Source organism: Passer montanus, unplaced genomic scaffold, assembly GCF_014805655.1.
Source record: "Passer montanus isolate IOZ18808 unplaced genomic scaffold, ASM1480565v1 scaffold4, whole genome shotgun sequence".
NCBI classification, from domain to species: domain Eukaryota; kingdom Metazoa; phylum Chordata; class Aves; order Passeriformes; family Passeridae; genus Passer; species Passer montanus.
In genome coordinates, this window is record NW_024368818.1 from 11,257,961 (window position 1) to 11,282,066 (window position 24,106).

At 43.6% G+C, this 24,106-nt stretch overlaps 1 protein-coding gene across 1 annotated transcript in view; it reads left to right on the forward strand.

Moving 5' to 3' along the window:
* The window catches only part of MAML2 (mastermind like transcriptional coactivator 2), a 210,278-nt gene that overhangs the window by 180,172 nt on the left and 6,000 nt on the right, over window positions 1-24,106 (forward strand). Inside the window, exons 3-4 of the mRNA XM_039718525.1 lie at window positions 17,309-17,512; window positions 19,538-19,649. Of these exons, the coding sequence (XP_039574459.1) occupies window positions 17,309-17,512; window positions 19,538-19,649 (316 nt within the window). The remainder of the gene's footprint in view (window positions 1-17,308; window positions 17,513-19,537; window positions 19,650-24,106) is intronic.

A 24,106-nucleotide genomic window follows, 5' to 3' on the forward strand; every position in this document is an offset into this window, starting at 1 on the left:
GCTCCAGCCTGATATATCTTTGGAGGAAAAAAGCCTATATCAGTCTTTACCTTCTCAGAGCTTATGAAAATGACCGTGCTTCAGTCTCCAGTCCATGTCTTCCCTGCACAGACACCAGCTGTATGCTTGGTTTGGTCCACAGAAGATTAGAGGAAAGGTCATGATGACAGGAATTTCTCTATGATCCTTTTATTTTCCTCTCTTCCTAAAACATGCCTGGGATAATAACCTGAAGGTATTAAATAATTCAAGGGTGGTGGCTTTGTTTCTCGCCAAGATACGGGCATTAGGATTGTGGTGCCCATTGTGTCAGCACCTCACATGTTGGCTTCCAAGTAGAAGATGAGGAGAGTATTAAATGCCTTGCTTCAATCCTATGAAAGCTATGGACATTTGTCCTCAAAGGGCAACAGAATTTTCAAGCACAGGCATCCCTAAGTAGGCAGAAAGCCAGCATAACCAGGTTTATACTCTCCACTGTTGTACACGCACGGCCAGTTCGTGGACAGGGTCACTTGAGCAGGGGCTTGGGCAGAGCCAGTAGGTCCCTGCAGGACTATTCCAGCCAGTGTAGGATTGTTTTGGCACTTCTAATTAGCAGAACATATGGATGTTGGCATCCTTGGGTCTTTTCCTTGTGTTTTAGATGTGGTCTGCTGGTTGGTTAGAGAATGTACAGCCAGGAATGTTAGTTGGAAGAGTCGGTGTGGGTGGATTTTGGGGCTGTTTTAGCATACACCTGTTTTTCTGCTCCCCATCTCGCTTAAAAGGAACTTCCATTTCCTTTTGGCTGCTATATAAATATGGAAATGTGGAGACTCTTATCTAAAAAAGTTCAGACTATCAATGGGCTAAGAGACAGCCAAATCAAGTTAGGAAAAAAACTGTGAATAAATGGTCAGGTTATTAATAAAGGAGTTTTATCATTGGGATTAAAGCAAATATCTTTGATGTGTAACAGACAAATACATCTATTAAAAGGGGCAAAAGAGTGAAAAATTTGCTCATAGGAGAAATTACTCAGTGTAAAACTAAAAGTCAGCTGTAAAAAAAAAAGGCAAAAAACTATAAAATGCCTAATGTCTACATCTGGTTAAAAGAAACAATCCTGTGTCTATGTACACAATCATGAGCTCTGACTAAAACTGTCACTGCTCAGAGATATATTGGGTTGTTATGAGTAGTTCTCTGAAAATATCAGGTCAACAGTTAGTGGAAAGGCAAATAGCAGGTACAAAATATTGGCAAGGGACTAGAAGGCAGACTGCAAAACATTATTACCCCAGTGTTTCAACCTATGATTTACAATTCACTCCCATTTTGACTGCTGCAGTGCAGTTCCATTCTCTCTAGAAGAGGATCAGAGAAAGGCAGCAAAGGTGATCAAGAGAAATCTGGGAGGGCCTGATGAAGGCATGCAGGTATGATTGACATGAAGTTGTTATATGAGGGGGAGAAGCACTCTGTTTGCCCTCTGAATCCAGGTATTTATTACCAGTTGCTGTTGGAAACAGGATACTCAGGTAACTGGAGCTCTTCACTAGCCCTTATGCTCATTTATATAGAATAGAATAGAATAGAATAGAATAGAATAGAATAGAATGTGGGTTAGGAGAAAGCTGTTGCAACCCACTATTACTCATATGGGGAAACTTGTACTAGATCTTTCTGTGTTGTGAATGTATCCCTGATTTTTGCACAGAATTCAGGGTAGCAGTGTAGGTCAGACCAGGGTTTCTGCTGAGGCACCAGTTACAATGAAGAGAAACACAATGAAGTTTAGCTTGTGGGCAGAAATTTCCCAGAATACATTGGCAACTGGGCAGAATCAGTGCTTTGGCTTGGCTCTCAAGCACACTGGCTCTCCTTTCCAGCAAAGGAACAAACCTAGACTGTGTTTCATAAGATGGGTCAAATTCCTCAAAATAGACCTTGTTTAAAAGTATCTGCTAGTCCATGACTGTACCACATCTAAGGATTGTAGCACCTCTCCTAGACAGGAGTACAGGGAATCACATTCTGATGCTTAGTGAAGGCAATTCAGTTTTGTAAAATTGCCAGCTACCTATCAGTAATTCAGAGATATGCAGAATTTACAGCACTGTTGTTGTAATTATTGGTATGCATTCTTAGTCCCTGTCAGTGATAACACTCAAGCAGAGTTAAGGAGCATCATGAATAACTGCTTCATCACACTGATATTACTAATAAAAACTAACAAATTTTGGATGATCACAAGAACTGTTGAACCATGTCCTCAGCTGAGTACTTCAGGTGTCTTATTTGCAGTTGCTGTGATCGCCACTGATGTGTGATCTGGAGGGACATCAGTGGAGATGAGGATCCCACTGTTTTATCCCAGTGCCATGACATTGAGAGGCCTCACTGTACTGGGGCATCATGGTTGCCATGTAAGGGCAAGTGGTAAGATGAGGCATGGTGTGCACAGCAAGGCTTTCGTTGGTGTTGGTCTTGGATTTGGGGTAGATTTGCTCACTCACAGCACAGTAACACTGCAGGAGTGGCTCTGATGCTGGGGGGAGTGGTTTGCTAAGCAGGGAGATTCACCTCCAGGCACCTTAGGGTTAACTTGTGGCACCACTTGAGGCTGGCAGCAGAGAAACTCAGACAGAAGCTGAGAAGCAAATCTACATGCTGGAAATGGTGTTCCGGGAACATTATCTCTACCCAAACTAATTTTCCTTGTTTCTGAGCTTGCTCAGAGGTACCACAGCCTCTCTCCACAGCATAACATTGTGTAGCTCTCTGATAGTACCTCCAGAAATCACATGGATGTTCTCTGCAAAAAATGGGAAGGAACTAAGGGTCCTTGCCAACACACTTTAGAACTGACTATGTCTTAATTTATCTGTGACAGAGTGTCTTACTCAGTAGGTGAGAATTTAGCTATGAGTATATTGAGTGGCAGCCAGCTTGGAGCATGAGTCTAATTTACTGTAACTCTTGCTACATTCTGTCTGATCATTATCGTGCTGAACAAAATGTTTTTAAAGTGCTTTTATAGGGTTGAGTGACTTGTTCAATAATTTATACCATTTTGGAGGGATTAGAGGATGAATTTAAGTCATCAAATAATGCCATTATGGCTCAATGACTACATTCTTTATCAGGGAAAAAAAAATCAGTTGTAATTATGCTCAAAAAGACAGAGACCCTTTATTCAGCAGTTCCCCCAAGAACAATGATATCAAAGATGCTGATAGGTCTCTCAGCTGTAAAGAGGGCTGTCCTTCTTTGTTAGGAAGGAATAGATCAGCTGCTGTCTGCTTATCTGTGAATTCATTGTGCCATTTATGCCACAGATTTTCAGTATGCTATGCCTTTAAACGTCTGCTCCTTGCAGAAGCCAGATATCCTTCTGCATGCAGAGCTGTGCAAACTCTTGGGAAGCCCATGGCCCCACCTAAGCTGCTGGGAGTTTTGCCCCTAATTTCAGCAGAGAATTTCTGTCCAAGTTCATGGAGCAAAGAAAAGGCAAAGTCCTTTTGGTGGCTATCTGGGACCTTTACTTACACGAGATTGCAAGGGGTCTGCCTGACCCTTATGATTAATTTAATGCTTCTTTTCCATTTTGTTTGTTTTTATTTATTTAAACTGATAGCTGCCCTGGCAAGGGAACCACTGGTATTTCAAGTAGTTGTGCTTTCCACCACTGGAATGAGCATTGCAAGATTTCTTTGGACCCAGATTATGTCTAATGCTGTCAGACTAGCAGTGTAACACAAAGTTTTCATTTTCTCCTTAAAGATATCCAGTGAAATGATGAAATCCTGCTCACTTGACCTCTGAGCTGGCTTTTCAGACAAGCTTTTAGCAGCTTAGGAAGACTTATCTCAGAGAGGGAAATCAGGTCATGCAGTGTGTGTGGACAAAGACTAGATAACTGATTTGAGCAAGGGAGAATACATTAAATCATCCCTTATCCTTGCAAAATGACTGTGTGTACAAGGTGAGCACTGGTTGGAGTAATTCCCCCAGAGGATTTGAGAGGTGCAGGCCAGAAGTAAATATGTCTAACCATTAGGGTGTTTGGATTTGTATTTCTCTGCACATTGCTCTGCATGTCCCACACTTATTAACTTGTCTGTATGACAGAGCCTAGTCCAAAGCCCAGTGGGATCTTTCCAATGCATTTGCATTTGGCTCCTAACTCTGTTGCTACAGACTTGGTGCCCGTGTGCTTTCTTAGTCAGGTTTCTTACCATCAGATGAGAATTGTCTCATTTCAGTGTATGCCCAAAATGAGCCCCCCACACTCCTCCAGTCAGCAGGAGAAGAGAGGCACCTCCAGACTCATCCCATTCATTTCAGAGGCCAGACTTGGCCAGTAACCCTCTGGAGACAACGATTTGCCTTCACTCCATGAACAGCCAGGAGAGCCCTGTTGACTGGATTTGGTACCAAACTTTCTGATGGTGTGAAACAAGCCTTTTTCTGGCTCCTAGATGGAATAATGCAATAAGTCCTGTCCACTGCATGTCTGGGAAAGCAAGGACTGGTGGGCCCACTGTAAAGATGGCTGTCGGAATCACTCAGCACTCTCCTGAATTCAGATGCCATAGTAGTTGCGACACCTAATTATCCTTGTATAGTAGGTGGTCCAGATCGGAGCGCACAGCAGAGCAGCAGATGGGGGTTGCTGCTGTCAGATTAGATTGAGATTAGATAAAGCTTAATTAACACTTTATTTTTGTAAGATTCAACTCTGATTAGTCACACAAAAAATATTACAGAGAAGCGGGGCAGAAATCAAGAGGCATAACTAACATTATTAAAAATCAAGGAAGCATTTTTACAGAACAAGACCTTGCTAGTAAGGGGTTATTCCCTGATTTTGACGCCTCTTTTGTCTGGAGAACAAGATGTATGTGGAAAGAGTTCTTTAACCCACCAACCAACTACTGTGTAAATCTGCCCTTTCTAGCTCAAGTAATCTAATTTACATAATCATGCATATATCAATACCCACTTGAGGTACTTTATGTTGTTGGTTAGAATTCTCATTATTTTCCATCACTTCTAGATTTGTAATAACAAGAGGGACACAGTATTTTAGAGATGCTTTATCAAGACCCCTAGTAACCTCTGTACAATTTATCAAGAGTTTTGGTGTTAAGCCCACAAATGTCATATCACAACTCCTTGATGAAAATCCTCCTCCAGTATGCAACTTTTCTCATGATATTTTTAATATTCTGAACCCATGGCTTGACCCATCAAAAGATTTTTGCCCTTCTCATAATTAACAAAGGTATTAACAAAAGTGAAGTCTTCCGTGTCGGAGTCTCTTTCCGTTGTTTGAATCCACATAGTGTCCTGGTAGGCTTCTCCTGCCTGTGAGTTCTAAAAATTTACCAGAAACTTTTGTGTGATCCACAGGGAAGGTTGCTTGCAGGAATAGGCTGCAAAGCAGTCATTGGACAAAATGTTTTTCTGTGCCAGATAGTACAAACTAGCAAGCCAAGTAAATCCCATTTAAACCTTATTTTTAAGTTAAAGGAGACATGTGCTGTCTATGGCCCAAGAATGAATCCAACTTTTGCTTTTTAGGATAGGAAAAGGATGTCACAGATTAAGACAGTTTTGCTGTAGAGCAAATATGCAGCTTCAGAATATCTAAAATCCAAAATAATCCAAGCTTGCAATAAATGAGTGCTTCTCCTTTGCCCTCTATTGTTGTCCAACTGCCAGGACTGCAAAGGGATGACCTCTAGAGGGAATTCAAATCAAACCAAGCCAATTCCCTTTTTTTTTTTTTTTTTACCTCAGTGGTGTCTAACCAACTATTTGCAGAATGTAGTACAACTCATGTAGTTCATTTATTTCAGCTGTGTTCTCCTTTTGCTGTCTCTCCTTGTAAGCACAGTTTAGTGGTCAGCTGGGTGTTTCTCTTGCACTGTTTTGTCTGAGCTGTCTGGTCCAACACGGCTCAATGGGCATTGCAGATGCCAGTGAAAGCTCTTTACTGTACTTTTTATCACCTCAGCTCTGTCACCAGACAGTGAGAAGGATACACCCTGGCCCCTAAAAAGTCTGATACCAATAAACAGGGTCTTAGTTTATGTGTTTATTTAACTGTGTAGCTATGACCAGTCATGTGAAGATGAGGGCACAATTTGCATCTCCCCAATGTCTCTTCGAAGGCATTGCCAGAAGACAGCACTGTCTCCTCCCCAGCACAACCTAGGGCTTGTCTGGCAGGGCAGACAGTGTGAGTAGAAAAGGCTATCCAGAGCCCCCTACTCCTTGCTCTCTGGGGTATTTACCTTTGCCATATCCCAAATGTGGGAAATACCACAGCAAAATATGAGGGTGATTTGGCAAAAGCAATTGCATTTGTGCTTTCCCTTGCTCAGAGAAAGAAAACAGGATAGTGATACCCTGTCTACCTGTTCTTTTTCATAAGAGAGTAAGTCTATTTAAAAACAGGGATGCAAAACAGGTTTTTACTTCTCTTTTGGTATTATTCTGCACAAGAATAATACCAAATGAGCAGAAGTCGTCCAAGAAAGTTTTTGTTGGCACCAACCTTCCCATTCTCCAGAGTCGCACGTTATCTGATAGCTGGCATACGGCAGGCTCTGGATAGTCTGTTATTCTTTCCCACGCTGCAAGATTTGGGCAGTAAATAGCTTAAATAAATGCCAGAAGTATAATTCACTTTTTACTTCATCTGATTTAAGGAAGACTTTCCTCAGATAATTCCTCCCCAGCATGCTGTCCAAGGCAGAACTTGTCCCTGGTGGATCGATCTATTCTGACCTCTCTAGCTGGCTCCATTTCAGCTTTTTTAAGGTTGGAGATAAAGAACAGAAGAAACAACTCACTACATCCAAGCACTGTTGCACTTTTCTCTGAGCTCAGTGAGGTGCCAGGTGCTCCTTGAAGGGCCTGTGCCATCATACAGCATTAGTGGCCCCATGACACCTTTGAAATAACCTTTTACTCCTGCTGCAGGTAACCACCATGCCTGGTAATGCTTCCAGAGGGGCAATGAGGCAGCAGATCAATTCCCATGATGGGGATCCTGGCCAAGCAAAGAGCTAAACTCTGCAGGACTGAAAGCAGAAGTGGAGGAGCTCTGCCTAGCTCTGTTACCTCTCCAACAAAAAGACTCTTAACACCATAAAATTGTTTGAGTTAGAAGGTACCTTTAAAGATCATCCCATCCAACTTCCCTGCAATGGGCAGGGACACCTTCCACTAGATCTCCTTGCTCAGATCCCCACCCAACCTGACAGTTAACATTTCCAGGGCTGGGGCATTCACAGCTTCCCTGGGGAACCTGTTCCAGTGATTCACCAATCTCATAAAAAATGTCTTCATTATATCTAGACTGAATCTGCACTCTTTTAGATTAAAACTAAAAGTGGGACTAGAGATTGCCAGTGAAGACTGAGGCAAAAGGTTGTTGAGTATCTCATAATCCATTCTTAGCAGCTTGCTGGTCATGTTCATTGAGGGGGTAAAGATTTTCTTATCTTTCCTTTTCTGGCTGACATAGCTGTACAAGCCCTTTTTGTTACTCTTCACATCCCTTGCCAAGTTCAGCTCCAGCCACATTGGCCTTCCTGACTCCATCCCTGCACAGCTGGGAACCATTCCTGTACTTTTCTTGAGATCCCTGTTCTTGCTTCCACTACCTGTGCAATTCTTTCCTGCCCTTTAATTTGACCAGCAGATCCTGATTCATCCATGTGGGTCTCTTACCTCCCTTTCCTGATTTCTCACATCTGGGGATTGAGAGCTCTTGTATTCTATGGAAACCCTCCTTAAAGATCTGCCAGGTCTGTTGTGCTCCCTTGTCCCTGAGGGCAGTTTATCATGGGGTGATATTGACTAACCCTTTGAATGGCTGGAATTTTGCTTTCCTGAAATTCAGAGTCCTGACTTTACTCTTTGCCTGACCCAGAGAAGTATTTGGAACTGCTGGGATTCCTGGGAAAATCACACTGCTTCCTACATCTTGAGATCGTAATGGAAAATTAGTCAAATCCCAGGAGTGATTTTTAGGAAATCTAGTATTTTCACATTTTAATGAAAGTGCTGTTGGCACAGACAGATGAGGGCTAGGTAGATTTGTCAAACCCTCAGGGTGCTGCAGCCACTGGCACCATTTTATCACACTCATCAAGACAGTGTGAGGGGATGGCAGGAGCTTAGGTTTATGTCAATTCCTGCAAATTAACTCCCATCAAATTAAGTTGTTCTATAACAAAGACAGTGGTTGTTATAAAGGAAGGAGAGGGAAGGCCACAGTTAGGGTTGTGTGATGACTCATTTAAATCTGCATAGATGGGCAGTCAAAGCTGCTCCATTGAACCATGAGTTGTGCTCTTGCTCTAGTGCCATGGACTGTCCCAGTTGGAAACCATTTGGTTTTGTCCCACTTCCTGCTTCTGTGCTCAGTGACACTTGGCTACCAGCCCCAGATGCTGATTTTGGTTGGCACCAGTCATTGTCCTGGGACAGGTAACTGGGAACAAAGAGATCCAGTCCCACCTGAGGCATGTCCCTTCTGCAGCTTCAGTCAGTGCAGGGAGATGCATGTCAGAGCCATTTTTCACACATTGCTTTTCAGTGTTGGCCTTTGTTTGCCATCAGAGTTCAGAGCTGTTGGTGTTGAAGGCTGATCCCAGGAGGCTCCAGTTTAAGGATGCTCATGTTCTTGCTGTGTATTCTCAGCAGGAGAGCTTTGATCTTGGTATGTGTCTGACAGTCATGTCACCCATGTTGTGCTCATTTGAATTGAAGTGTTTGGTTCCAGTGATGTGGTTTTTCTGTTGTTGTTATTGTTGTGCATGTTTAATTATTTTTTCTTTCTTCATTAAATACTTTGTTCAGGTTGCCTGCTCCCTTCTCCTGCAGAAAAATTGGCATTTATGGTATTTGCTTTGGGTTTTTTGGTTTTTTTTATTGCTTGAGGAAAATTCCATATTATATCATCATTTTTTACTCTTTTTTTTTTTGGTACTTATTAATTAGAAGTGACACAAATTTGTTTAAACTACAGACAATTAATAGGGAGGGTGAATCATATATGATATACCTCATTCACTGGGCTCCATGGAATCCCAGTAGCCCAGGTCTCCACAGCAATCTCTGGAGCACGCCTTCTTGTACAGTGCCTACATACCCTAAGCCTGCTACCAGCCTGCTACCTTCCTTAGTGCTGCTTTGTAAACTGAACATTGAAATATGAACGTGTATGTATGAGAGAGTCACCTATTACTGAATTACCTGGTGCTTCCCCTTGCAAGACTCTCATTTTGGTCGATTACGGTTTTTCTAAGTGGGCTGAAATTTTCTGTATCAACCTCAGGCTAGATAATTTGTGTGAAAGATAATAAACATATGGCAGTGAGACAAGAACATTTATTAGGTGAATTAGGTATACATGTACACAGGTAATATTTACTCATAGTAAAGATACAGACAGATAATCACAAGTCTAATTCAACCAGTTCAGGAAGTTTTCACTGCCTCAGCTGGAAATTACCACTCTTTAGTGGAAGCACAGAGCCTGCCAGTATGCACGTACCTTGTCCTGTAGTACTAGGCAAAACAGGTCCCTTCACACATGAGCTCCAGTTCCAGCTGGAGGAGGGGCAGTTTCTTAAACCTCTTCATTTGGTTTCCTGCAATTGTGTGATGATAAACTAAAGGGCTTGGCTTGTTGAAGTGTAGATACTGCATATTGCAGCCGTTGCAAATTGTAATGCTGAAGTCGAACAAGTCATTATGTCTTTGGTTTTGTCCAAAAGCAGATAGCAGTCTTCATCATTCATGCTCATTGGCAAACATTTCAGAATAAGAGATCATGAGGCATTCAAAAGCAGAGCTCCATACAGAGCGCAGGATAGTCTTTGCACAAGTCCATCAGTGGAGGCTCTCTAGTGGTCTCTCTGAACCAGGTATTTTGTCCAAAAAGTGTAAGATGAGGTCACTGCCAGCCAAGAGTGCCACTGTGTCCCTGTGGCTGGAAGGAGATCTAGGAGGAAATTCTAGCCTCATTGAAGTCAGCTGGAGTTTTGCCATTGACTTTGATGGAGCCAACATTCCTCTTCTGATGCAGACATTTCACAATAACCTCCTCTGTTGAACTTTCAACACATGCATGTATTTTTCATTACAAATAAACAAAATATTTCTAAAATGGACACCTTCATATATACAGTATGCCAGAAGATGACATTAAAAGTTCATCATGGTGCACATGGTAAAACACTAATAATCCATCCTTGATGTCTCTGGGAAAAATTCTGACATGAACAAATATCCTTTAGGCCCTTTTTGCCTGAAAATACAGCAATCAAATTTACAGCTGAGGGTTTATTATTTTTGCAGAATGCACATGCATTCCGAATTTGCTGTGCTCAGAAATGGAGACAAGACATTCATCTGTGTGCTTGGCTTTGGGAAAAGACATCCCTGTGTGTCCGGACATGGGCCTGGTATAGAGCAGACAGGAAATCTGCCAGACTGCCTCGGCAGGAGGCTGCCTTCAACACGTGCAGCAAGGAACAAGAAATGTCTTAATGATTAATCACTGTCAACCTTTGTTCTCATTAAAGACTTGATTGTCAGACAAGGCTGGTAATGAGGCGCTGTTCCTGGGCCTGTTGCTATGTGATTGTGCAAGGGCTGAATCTGAGCCTTACACCCTGCAAGATGCAGCTCCCACTTTGCCCAAGTTTAAGGAGTTGGGGTTGGGAACATTGTTCTAAGAGTGCCTGCTAGTGGCTATGGGACTGTGCAGCTCTCTGGCAAGGGATTATGGCAGGGCTACAAATGAATCTGAAAATATGTTCACAAGGATCTGAAAATATGTTCACAAGGATCTTGGGCATGAGAAGCTTTCCTGTTGGTGTTGAACAGGCAAAGTGCTATAATAAGTTTCTATTAAGAATTGTACAAATAATTAACTATCTGTCAAAGTGAGGATTGGCTCACTCATTTTTATGTTTGGGATTGTGCACAGTGTTGCCTATTTCTGAAAATAGTTCTGGGGTGCACTTAAATTTCAGTGTGCAAAAAAACCGTATTTTTAAGAAGCCTGAACTCCCAGGATCTTCCAAGTAAGAGCTGCAGCAGTTGGGCTTGCTGAAATACTTATCCCTCAGCATGCTGAATACCTCTGCATCACTTGGTGTCCAAACATACCACTCCAATGGGTGGCTTACACCATGAGGATGCAGAAATCAGGTGTGTGCTCCCTACTGTCAGGAGTAGTTCCAGGTTCAGTGTCTGAAGGGATTAGTCCACATTTCCTGTCTGGGCTCCACCATTCAGTCTGTTGAAGGAGTGACACAGCATTTGCTTCTTTTCCCTGGTTGGATGAAGGCACAAGTATTTCTGGCAGACAGCCTGGACTTGTGAAATCACAATGCTAGTGTCCATGTTTCCTTGTCTGTGTATATGCCTTGGAAACATGGTTGGCCCTGAAATTTTTATCCTGAGAGCTCAGATGTTCTCAGGAGAAAAATATAGGAGATAGTCCCATGAGGCTGAGCCAACTTATTATAAACACTCCAGAAAATTACTGAAAGGAGCTATTTTGCAGCCTTCACACAGCTGTATCTTTGGATGTTAGACACAGAAAAAACAGCTCTTGGGACCTTGCAATGTTCAGGTTTTTCAAATGCTGTTTGTACGTATAAAAGCGATCTTTCTGGAATGCATAAAAATATTCTCTGACAGATATTAGGGGAAATTCAGCCTATGATAGTATCTTCCACCTGGTTAATTTGGGAGGCTTTTAGGTCACTATAACACCCTTAGAAAGGCATCTAGTTTTGCTTGACAAATCATAGAGTGTTCACACTCACTCTTCCAGGCATCTTACTCCAGTGCGACTAGAAGAATCCAAGATGAGGAGTGTAAGGGAATGCTCCTATCATCTAATCTGGGTTCCTAATTCAGTTGTCTAAATTAAACATCTGAAGCCTAATTATACAGCCCCATCTCCCTGTATAGTGAAGGGAGAGCTGCAGCAGGCAGTTTACAGAGAATCTGCTCTAATTTTTTTTTAGAGACCTAAACTTCAAAGAGACTCAGTTTTATGCTGTGTATTCCAGATATGAAAAAAGGTTGAATGAGTTTGAGTTGTTCAGGAAGATATTGTTTTCCACTCCCATCCAGCTGAACAAGCAGTAAGGCAAGGGAGAATCTGCTTGGCTGTGTTTCTCCCCAGTCTATCTATTTCCTTATACACAGATCATATCCTCAGCTGTTGAAGATTAACTCCTGAACTTAACCTCAGGTACTTCTTGGTGCTCTCATAGTATACAGTGGCATAGAAAACAGCCCTCTGCACTCCAGTCAAGAGTGGGAGTTATTCCTAAAAATATGAAAACTCTTTACTTTTTCACTAGAGCTGAAAGAGTTCTTACTTGACAGGCACTCTGCTGTGGTTCTGCTGGAGTTTTGTTTTCTTGTCTGAGCCAAGGACACAAGCAGGAGTGTGTCCTTTATGTCATCTGAACTCCATCTTGGAGTTCAGACGACCATGAAAAGCCCAGTGTTTAGCAGAAAGGGGTGTATCTGCTTCCATTACATGCAGCAAAAAGAGGTGTCTAAGAAGAAGGCTGGTGGGTACTAAAATTGGCTGTTCAGCAAAGAACCCTGTGCTTGGCCTCCTAAAGTTGCATGAGTCAGACCAGCTCTTCTCAATAAGCCTAAGTGCTTGGCCCAGCAGCTGCAGGAGAACCTCAGATTGTGCCTGTGGAAAGGAGCATGCCAGCTGGGGCTGTGAAGGCTCACATCAGGGGCTCACAGGGCTTTGCTACCAGCCTTGCACTACTATGAAACACTGCAGGACTTGGTTGAACCATTCCCCTTCCCCTTCTCCTTCTCCTCCTCCTCCTCCTCCTCATCCTCCTTCTCTCCCTCTTCTCCTTCTCCTTTTCCAAGTGCTCAGTTGGCCAGGGTTGTTTGCAGTCAAACCAAAAAGCTCCTGAGAAGCTCACACTGTGGGAACAGCCACTGGTCCCTTGAAGAAATCCACAGAGGAGCCTTTTCCTTCACCATCCTCACTCTAAGCCTGCAGTGAAGAGCTGCACAAGCCCGTGATGCCAATTAACACAAACTGCTTATGAGTGAGGTCATCATGCATAGGTCACCAGATGAACATGACTTTGCGCATCCTTTCCCCTGGAAGCAGCTTTTTGTAAGGCAGACATCTGTCACTGAGCAGACTTCCATAAATGGATCTGAAGACTTTTCCTTTCTTCTTTTAATTCTTTGTTTCTTTAAGCCAGAACTTATGCAAGAGAAGAGCAAAAGCCAGGAGATGTCACTCCCAATCTGATGTGGGGCACAGAATGAGCTGCCCCACAGAGGAACAGAAAGGTGGAAAAATTCCCCATCTCCTTTTGAGGGAAAAATCTGCAAGAAGCAGAAGCTCATCTTGTGGCACAGATGTCAGGGCTCCTGGCTGGGAAGCAAACAGCCTCTGCGGGCATTGTGGTTTTGTACAAAATTGACCATTGTTTCCCTTCTGTCCCATCAAAATTATTCACCAATTGAAAGGATTTCCAGGAGAAAGAGGGGAAAGGTTTGCACATTCTTTTCCAGCCAACTGTCCTTAAACCACTTCTGAACTAAGAATGCAGAGACATAAGCTTGCAAAAGGCTTTCAGAGATCCTGACAGGCTTTGTAGGGAAAGGAGAGGAGAGGAGAGGAGAGGAGAGGAGAGGAGAGGAGAGGAGAGGAGAGGAGAGGAGAGGAGAGGAGAGGAGAGGAGAGGAGAGGAGAGGAGAGGAGAGGAGAGGAGAGGAGAGGAGAGGAGAGGAGAGGAGAGGAGAGGAGAGGAGAGGAGAGGAGAGGAGAGGAGAGGGAAAAAGGGGCAAAAAAGAAAAGTCTATTTTTAAAAGTTCATATATGTGTTAGAAGCCAAAACATCCCTTCATTTGTATGAACACAAATCAGCTGCAGCACGGATAGTAAAAGGCAAACTTCATCTTAAATGCTTTGTTTTACTGCTAATTTAAACATTTGAACGTAATGTTCTTTGTGATGCTTATGAACAAAACCACAGTTGTGCTACCAGCTCTGATGCACTCTCACTGTCTGCCTTTCTGCATCTCATAGGTTTTATATGGCACTGTAACATCAGATAATGTGGTGCCACACATCTGCTTTGTATGTCGAGCATCACCATGCTGAAGCTTCAGTTCTGGCAAGGGCAGATGGAGTTTTGTGGTGGTTGGTGAACACTAACCCATCCCCAGCTGGCACCAGGGATGGCCCTAAAAGAGCTGTAGGTCATTTGCAGGGCTGGAGGAACGTGGAACGTGCATGAGTGGTGCCAACGAGTAGGGCAGAAACTGGGGGTAAACCCAGGTGGGCATTTCTACCTGTTGGAGGTGTGATGCTTCCAGCCTGTCCCTGACACCTGGCTGGCTGCAGGGATGTGCTTCTCATCATGTCACCTCCTTGGGGGCAAAGGGGACAGGTTACCTTCCTCATGCAGGGAAACAATGTGGTGACACTGTGCAGGCAAGCACTCGGGGCTCCCCAGCTGGAGGGATGCTGGGCTGCCTCTGCAGCCTGCTGGGCAGAGGTGCCCCTGGGCAAGGGGCATGTCCCACTCCAGATTTTTTTTTGGTCAGGGCTTTCTAAAGTTAAACCACATGAACTGCAGCATGGAAACCCAGGAATGACCTTAAAAATCAGCAGCTCTAGATGTATGGAGTTGTAGTAAAGCTGCTGCAGTAAAGCAGGGCTTAGAGCAGGGTGAAACAGTTTAATAGAAGCAGGGTAACTCCACCCAAACCTGCCCTTCCTCTCAGGGATGTCAGGACGCACACTTTGTCCTGCGCAGGGGCAGACCCCCACGTCCCTGACAGCAGTGCAGCCCTTCTGCTGTCTGATTTGCAGTGATGGAAGCGCAGGGTGAGAGCAAGGCTTGATGGCACTGGTTCATGAAGGGTCAAACTGCTGTGCAGCTAGCCTCCTGATTTATTAGGAAACTGTTCTTCCTTCTCCCATTGCAAGGGGAAGATCAGCAGGCAGGAGAAGTAACACATCGTAGATTCATAGGCTCACACTGACATTTCATGAACAGCAGAGAAAGGACCAAATGCAAAAAAACCCCAACCTGGCTCCGAGTTGATGATTTACACTGTTTTCTCAGGGTCTGTGTGCCAAGCAGCTGGTGTTTTGTGCCAATGGCTATTACAGAAGAGCTTTCTTTGATAGATACTGTGAATGAACACTACACAGTTTATCTTAAGACAAAATCCCCCCCCACTGCTTATATGGGCTGGTAGGGAATGAGGGAAGGAAAAACTTAGGCTTTGTTGGTTTTTTTACGTAGGACTGAAAGCACATTTGGGGGAGCCTGCACTATCTGTGCAAAAACACAACAGATGAATTCTATTAATGGATGGAACATGTGGCTGGGTTCAAGCTAGAGTTGTCATTTGAATATAGAAGTCAAAGCCAATTTATTGTAACATATTTTTCTTTTCAAAATATTTTAGGAAAGACAAAAAAGTTTGCGCAACAACTTGGCAAGCGGGTCTGTTGAGAGGAGGTATTTTCTATCTTGCAACTAACATAAGGGCTGAAAAATGTGGCAGTGCCGAGCAATCCTAGATTCCTTCTGGAACTGAAAGAAAGTGTGCAGGATATAATTGTGTAAGAGCCCAATAAATTTGAAGGGTGGGTTTGTAACACTGCCTTCGGGGCTGCAGGTGGCTCCAGAAGAAAGTCAAGCTTTTTATTTCAGTAACAGTCTTCAAATACTTTATCTAACTAGCTACACACTCATGTCGCCCCATCTAGAAGCCACGGAATTATTTTAAAATAGAAATACCCATAACAATCATTGTGCTTCTTCCATGCCAGATGGTAGAAAGATAAGTGGGATTAGTCTGTACTGAGTGTGTTAGTGGGGAGGGGAGGGATGCAAAAGCTAAGGCGCAGGAATGAGCTTTCCTGGAGTTTGCAAAGCGCTAAACATCAGTGCCCCATGGTCTTCAGGGCATGGGTAGGCTACGTATCCTTGTTTCAATGTTGGTCAGCCTGTGTTTGCCCAAATGCCCCAGGGGACAATGGCCATGGAGCAGAGCTTTGCTAGGATAGCAGCCCAGATCCTGGCTCTACACCTCGGTACTGAGGGAACCGCTGTGCAACAGGGAGCATCAGACTCCTGCTGTGGGGTCTTGTGTTGCAAGGCAAAAATGCTGCTGCCTCTTAGGTTGCACAGAGCTTTGTGGTTGGTTCTTAGGGTGAATTGCAGCCAAGTGGGGTCAGAGAATGGATGTTTCTCCTGACTGTTGTGACCTCTTCAGTCTATCCCATTTTCTTTGTAGCTGTGTGGCGAAGAAATACGTGGGTATCGAGGATCCAACACAGGCTGAGTATTTGTGTGTGTACTAAGAAAGCTACATTTGGTAAAGGCCCAAGTACCAAATCCTGCCGGAGCAAGTAGACAAAAAACACATTGCTGCCAAGGGAATTAGTGGCCAAGAGAAAAGGAGCAGCATACTGTCATTCCATGTACATTCCCATCTTGTATGAGCGTGGTTTGAGTTCTCATGTTGCTTCCCCACTGCCCTCTAAGAAGACTTTTTGCCATCCCTTCATTATTGAGCTGCATACTGGGAACTAGAAGCAGATCTAGGTCTCTCACAAAGACCAGAGAGACTCTTCAAGGTCCTTCCCAGTTACACATTTATTTTACTGAGGAAGTTGATACACTCTAAGCCTATTTAATCATGTTGCTAATGGGATTCAATTAGCAGTCTCTCAGAGATTGCTCTTGTCAGGGAGATGACGAGACTAATGAAAGCAGCACCATTCACCCCACTGTGAAGTATTAACTTCCCACCTCTGTATTTTCTAAGAATAGATGCCACTTCTACCAACAAGTCTGCAGCTTCTCACTGCTGTTCACCAGATGGTAGGAACCAGCAGACACAGATTTGGTTCCCTTGTGGTCAAACAAAGTGCTGTACAACCCAATGCACGTTTCCTGAAAGATCCCCAGGACAGCTCTGTTACTTCTGTTAATATTTCCCAAGCTCCTGGTACAATACTGAGGTTTTCCACTGGAACCACCTGGCACATTTCAGAGTCTTTCCTGTGGGATGAAGTTACTCAAACCTCTTCTTACCTCTTCATGGCCTTTGTATCAGTCACTTGTCCTGAAAGTCTGTGGGCTGTGTCCTGCCTGTGGGCTGTGTCCTGAGCTTCAGCTAATTACATAAAAAGGATTATTTCCTTTTCTTGACGCTTGTTATTATTTTCATCCTTCATGAGTCTTTTCTTCTGTTTCAGGAACAACACTCTGTGGTAGGCCAGGGAGCTGGCCCCACTCCAAGCTCCAGTTCTTGCTCAAATCCAAACACTGGAAGTGGTTACATGAACTCATCCCAGCAATCATTGTTGAATCAGCAGCTGATGGAAAAGAAACAGGCTCTGCAACGGCAAATGATGGAGCAAAAACAACTCCTTCTACAGCAGCAGATGTTGGCAGAAGCTGTAAGTTTACTAATTTCTTATTTTACATGGAAAATATAGTCATAAAAACAATAGAAAAGAAAGCTAAGACAGGGACAAGAAAGCCCCCTGAAACTTCAAGGTTGTTTTGGCAATGCCTAGAACTTCAAGCGTGTGCCTTGTATTTTTCAGCATTTTTCTAAGCCTTTCTGAAGCCTTCTTCAATCTGTATGAAACAAGTTTCCAAGCTATTGCCGTTTCATTATAAGAACAGTCCAAGCATATGCTTGGTTTTGAGACATATGAATATTGTTCATGGTTTTCTTTGCAAGATAAACCAAGGTGCACTGCTATGCTACTTCCACCTCAAAGGAAAGTTTACTTCCAGGACCTGTCACCCAGGCAGCACAGTGTAAAATACCTGTGTGTAAACAAGGATCAGGTACCTTGATTTTGGGGTTCAAGGAAAGTTTATATGTTTGACTGGGATCGCATATGAGTCCTACTTTCTCTGGTTTTATTTCTGCCTTTCTAGGTATCTGCAGCCAGTTCTCTCTCCTTTGGTATCTGAGAGACTAGTTGGGAGTTTCTGGTCATTTTAGGAGACATGGGGAATTCTATAAAGGAAATATTTCTTGACTTTTCAATCCATGCAGAAGAAAAAAGCAGTTCAAAGTCAGCTCTCTGTGCTGCAGTTTTCTGTCAGAATTTATAACAGAGCAAAAAGTTAATTGCTGAAATAGCTTATCTTAAATAAAATGGAAATTTAATCAGCTTGGCTTTGCTTTTGTGTTGTGTACATAGAAATACACATAAAGCTTGCCTACAGTTTTTACATGAATTGCAAGGATTTCATGGGAGTCTGTCTTCTTCACAAGGATTCAGGTTGAGCAGGATATAAAAACAAACCTTACAAATCTTAATCAACCCCTCCCTCCCATCATGAATTGTGGAAATGCCCTAAATAACACAAGAAGGGCTTCTCCCAGTGTTTTTAAGTGCTTCTGGGAGAAGAAAATACAATTTTTTCACTAGAAGGTCCATATGCATGCTGTTTTCAGGCAGATTATGCCCAAATTACTCCAATGGACTTGCATCATCAGCCAGGGCCTGACTCTTTGACACTGACAAGCTGGTTCGCCATTCTGGCAGCTGAGCACAAAACCCCTGCACATTGCAGAAGAGGTGTGATGCTGTCCCAGCAGCTGTCCAGTAAAGGCACATGTGCAAACTCACAATTTCCTGCCATGGGGGCACTTACCCCAAGGAACCATGTCTCATGGTTGAGCGGTAACACTCTGGAGGCATCAAATCACACTGATGCTGATGAGAGATTTGGCATTGGTGCCTGCTCTTCCCAGATCTTTATGAGCACAGAACAGTTAGTCAGATTTCAGTTCAAGTACTTGGATTTTTATCTTCCTCTCACCAGAGACATGACCCTGCAAGCTCAAAAAAAAATAAAAAATCTCCCCAGCTAATATTTTTCCTACAATCTTTCCCTGTTGTCCTTGCCCCAATTCTTGTACTCCCAATGTAAAAGGAAAGACAACACCTCGTACGTGTACAGGGAAGCACAGGGCAATGTTGAGTGGCATGAAAACAGCCAGCCCAGCACCATCCTTGTCCTTGTCCTAAACCATGTGTCCTGCTGGCATCCCTACTAAGGAGAGCTCGGGGGACCAAAAGGCAAGGATTTTACTGGGTTTTGTGGTCACCCTCCAGTGTAGGATGACAGAGTGAGGGAGGGCATGGCTGTGGATGGGGATGACAAACTGAAACTGGAATACACTTTGTCCTGCAGTGCAGACATGGACATTGTTCTCAGAGGCTGAGAGGAAAGTTGAACCAGACTCAAACACAATGCAACCAGCAAAGATATTTCTGTATAGACTTCAGTAGGTGATGGCACAGTTTCACAAGTGACTGTCCTGTGGACCAGACAGGGTGAAAGGAAGGAATACTTCAGCTTTGTACATATCTGAGAAAAGAAAGAGATTGGCAGAACACAGAGCCAGGAAAGCATAAAGAAAAGCAAATCAATGTACTTCTACTCTAATCCTCTAGGAGAAAATAACTCCACAAGACCAGCTGAACAGACACTTGACAAGACCACCACCAGATTATAAAGACCAAAGAAGGAATGTGGTCAACATGCAACAAGCAAACCAATATCCTGGTAAGTACCTGTGGGCTCAATGCAACTCTTTTCTTTCTTCCTTCCTTCCAGCTGGAAGACCACCCATAAGAGCCACGCATGCATGGAATGACTGGGCCATGATTCTCTGGATATCTGCTTCCATCACTGCAGAGGCAGTGGGTGGTGGCTGTGCCCTCCTGTGCTATTTTTCTCACTGTCCTGCACTGAGAAGTGCTGGTGTATGGTCTGGTGCTTCATCCAGGCTGATACTGCGTCTCTCAGACATGGGGAAGGAGGAGTTGGTACCCCTCCCATCAGCACTATCTGGGGCAGATGTGCACCCAAATACCTGATGCAGAGCTGTCCTCTTGACTATGCAACCTCGCTGTGTTCAGATGTTTCTCCCACATATGTGGTGCATCTTGGTTCAGAGACTGAGATGAGACCCATCCCTCCCTTCAAATGGCAGTTCATGTACAGTGTGGGGATCCTCATACAGATTTTTAAGTGCCCCACTCAGCACCATCATAGCTGGTACTTTTGGTATGTTTAATAGGCCATGGTCATGGCCTTAATGCTGCTCTACAAGCAGGATTTCAACAGATCAGTCAAACAGTAGAGTAAAAGCCCTTGCTTTCTGCCAGAACTGTCCAGGGCAGGAAATGCCCAACACTTCAAGACCAGTCCTTCATTTCAGCTCTTGTGCCCTGACCTCCTGGGAGAGTCTAGTTATGGGAGCACAGGATTGTTTGTTTGGCTTTTCATACTCTTCACCTTGCTGATTGGCTGAGGGACACTCAGAGAGCAAAAACAGAGTAAGAAAAAAATGCTGAGGAGAGAGGAGGTGGGGAAAATGCAGCAGATGGGACCAAAGGATGTTTTCTATACTGCAAAAGTGTCTGTGCATGTAAGTATAAAAAGATATCTGTGCCTTCTAGTATATTTTTGTATGCAACATGCTAAAGAAAAAGGTGGGGGTTTTTTTGTTTTTCCATAATTGTGGTCTCTGCACATTCAGCCAGTCATCTGAGTATTTCCTTCTCTACCTGTCCTTTGCAACACAACATTTTCAGCTTCTATTATGATTTTAATGAGGTCTGAAGTGCAGCTTACTCACATGCCACCCCTCTGCCCAATCTGCTGGCTATGTAGGATGGGCCAGGTTGGGCCACCCAAGCAGTATTCATGTGGTCCTATGCTCTGCTTACAAGTTCTAGCAGTGATAAGCTTGCAGCAACCTGGAAAGTGCTGCTGGAAACTGCTGCTTTCTAATGGACCTGGGCATTAATCTTCTCCAGTAAACTGGCTCAAGCTTCCCAGTGTAATAGTCCATGGTGAGGGCTCTGCTCACTGGCTTGGTACCTCCTGTACTCCCAAAATAAATGCTTTGGCAACCCCAGCATTTTGCTGAGGAGTCTTGTGATTTGGTGTGTTGTTTAAAGGTTTGTTCCTGGAACTGAATGATTAACTGAGACTCTTGGCTTTTACTGAAAAACAATCCATTTCTAGCCTGAGAGAGAAAATGGAAGCGAGTGCAGCCACATGTGTGAAAGGCTCCAAAGAGAGTGGATCACCACTGTTATGTGGCAGCTCTTGTTGTTGTTAATCTGATGGACTCTTTGCCAGTCTTGTGGTATTTGGAGTCGCATCTCCTCGGTTTGAAACATGTGGGAATGGCAGCACTTGTCCATTCAAATCTCAAGTCCCTGCTGAGTGAGCCCTGGGAGGACAGCAGCCTTTCAGGCGAGCCGGGGAGAAAGGGCTGTTCTGGGAGCTTCCAGCAAAGCTACCAGAGGGAGCGATTAGGAAACTCTTGCATAAGGGAGTAACAGTAGGGAAACTGTTCCCTTTTTCTGGGAATAGCTTTGCTCAGATCAGGGAAAAAGAAACAAAAAGCTAAATAAAATCGCACAGACTGGAGAAACTTGGTTGAGTATTTTATTTCTCTATACTCTTCCCCACAGTGCCATGCCATGGCAAGAAACCCCCAAGAAAGGAGCAGGTGAAGTGGGTAGGGAAGGTGTTTCTCCAAATTGCTCTAGCATGGGGTGCCCAGCTGCTGTACACAGTGCTTCTGGGGAAGGCATTTCTTCCCATCTGGAAGAAATAAGAGTGGAAAATACTTGTGTTAAAAATAAAAGCATAAAAATAGCAAAACAAAGAAAGAGGAAGCTTCATCTTTTGGCAACAAGTACAACCCCTTCCCAAACACTTGTGTTCTTTAAAAAGTGTAGCATTTGCAGGAGCAGTGTGATGGTAGCCCTGAGGTCTGCTCAACAGCTGGCAGGGTCACCCCATGAGGGGCTTCATCCCAGTGGCAATGAAGTAACTCTACAACTCCACAGCTGGAGAGACAGAACCATCTCTTGAAATGCCACTGAATTCTGTACCATTCCTCCTCTTTAATATGGGCTCACAGGAGCAAAAAATCAGGGACCCATCCCTATCATCCCTACAAAAAAATGACAGAATCACAGAAAGGTCTGGGTTGGAAAGGACCTTAAAGATCATCTATCTCCAAACCTTCTGCCATGGGCAGGGACACCTGTCACTAGACCAGGTTAGTCAGACCCAGCCTTGCATTCAGGGATGGGGCATTCACAACTCTTTCACTAGTCCAGTGTTTCACCACCCTTGAGTAAATTTCTTCCCTATGTCTAATCTAAACCTATCCTGTCTCAATTTAAAGTCATTCCCCCTTGTCCTGTCACTGCATATCCTTGTAAAAAGTCCCTTTCTCCCTCTCTTGTAGCCACCTTCAGGTACTGGTAAATACTAGATCACCTCAGAGCCTTCTCTTCTCCCAACTTAACAACCCCAGCTCTCAACCTGTCTTCATAGGAGATGTTACAGGACTTCCCAAAACGCACAACCCACCAGCAAAGCCGAGGATGGGGCTAATCATGTGGTTGCCAACTGAGCACTGATTGTGGGAAAGTGATTCTCCCTGTTGGGCTAAAACCAGGTGGACTCCCCACAGCATATCCTGACCCCATAGCATATCCCTGCCCAGCTCAGGGACTGAATTTAGGTGCTGAAGTTAGGACAACACAATTCTTAGGATAATTAGATCCTCTACAGTCAAGAGTCTCCCACTTGGAGCCTGTTTGTGGAACAGGCTGCCTTCCAGGCTAGGGGGAGCTTCTTAATTTAGGTATCTATGTTTATATTGATTTGAAACAAACACTCTGGTTGTGGAGTCACACTCAGTGTTAATAATGATTTGGAGGAGTTATTTTTTAAGTCCTTAAGGAAAAAAAATGAATCCTTTGCATCCATTTCTAAATAGAAATAGCATATGTACAAAAATAATGCAGAAAAAGCAGAATTACACATTTTTTTCTTTGGTTCCAGACTGTGGGAGCTGAACATCATTATGGTGAAATTTCAACAGGAACAGCATATTAAATATCTGTTCCCAAACACAGACTTTTTAAATATGTATGCCCATGATTTGTCTAAAAGAGTTTTAAAAGAGCTGGCTGAGAGGTTCTTTAAATTCTTAGTGTCACCTTTTATTTAGTCTTGAAACACCAAGAGAGACTGCTAATGTCATGATAAAAATTAAAGGACTAAGTAGGTAATTGCAGCCCTAGTAGCCTAATGCAGAGCTCAGCAAAACTACTGGGGAGCAGATACAGCCCAAATAATAAAGAATTTAGGAAGGGGAAGATGGAATTAATTTCAAGCAACATGAGCTGATGTTAGAAGAATCTTTCCAAACTTGCATGGTATCTCTTTCAATGGAACCATAACTTAGAGGCAATAGTTGTTCAGTTGTATGTCCCTTAAAGCATCTGACTTCTTACTGTCTATTTTGGTTAAGAAACCTGAGTGGCACAAAATTAACACAGCTCAAAAGGAAATGGCTGACGGGTCTCCAGATATCACTGTGAGCAGGCTCTGTGATTGAAACTGGATATGCAAACATTGTCTGAGATGATGCTGAACTGGAAAAATAGAGCTTACTTTACATCCACATTGGAGATGTGCAAAAGTTATTACTCTGATCAGCTATGATGTACAGCTCTGATATTGAACATCAAAAACTGTCACGTTCTGAAGGGACCTCCAAAGGACTGGAAAACATGCCACACACTGAGGCTGAAATATTTGGAGAATGCTGCAAGCATGACACAGTCTTGAAGCACTGTGCAGTAGGAAAGAATTTATGATGGGCCAACTAATAAAATTAGTCATACAGACCAATATATAATAAGATTCGGTGATGAAGCTGAAGTTAGTCAAATTCCATCTGGTTTTGCCATATGTACGAAGGATCAAACCAAGGCAATGTCTCATGCCCAAAAATTGCTATTAGTTGCACCCTATGAAATAGCAAATCGCCTCGTTCCTCCTCTGGGAAAGGCTCTGAGAATTCCTGAAACGCAGTGGTACCTTGGTAGCAAGCTCATTTGACAGCTTTTCTCACACTTTGGGGGCCACCCAAAGAGGTGTGATAATTTAGCTTGCACTGTGCCATGTGGCACAGATTT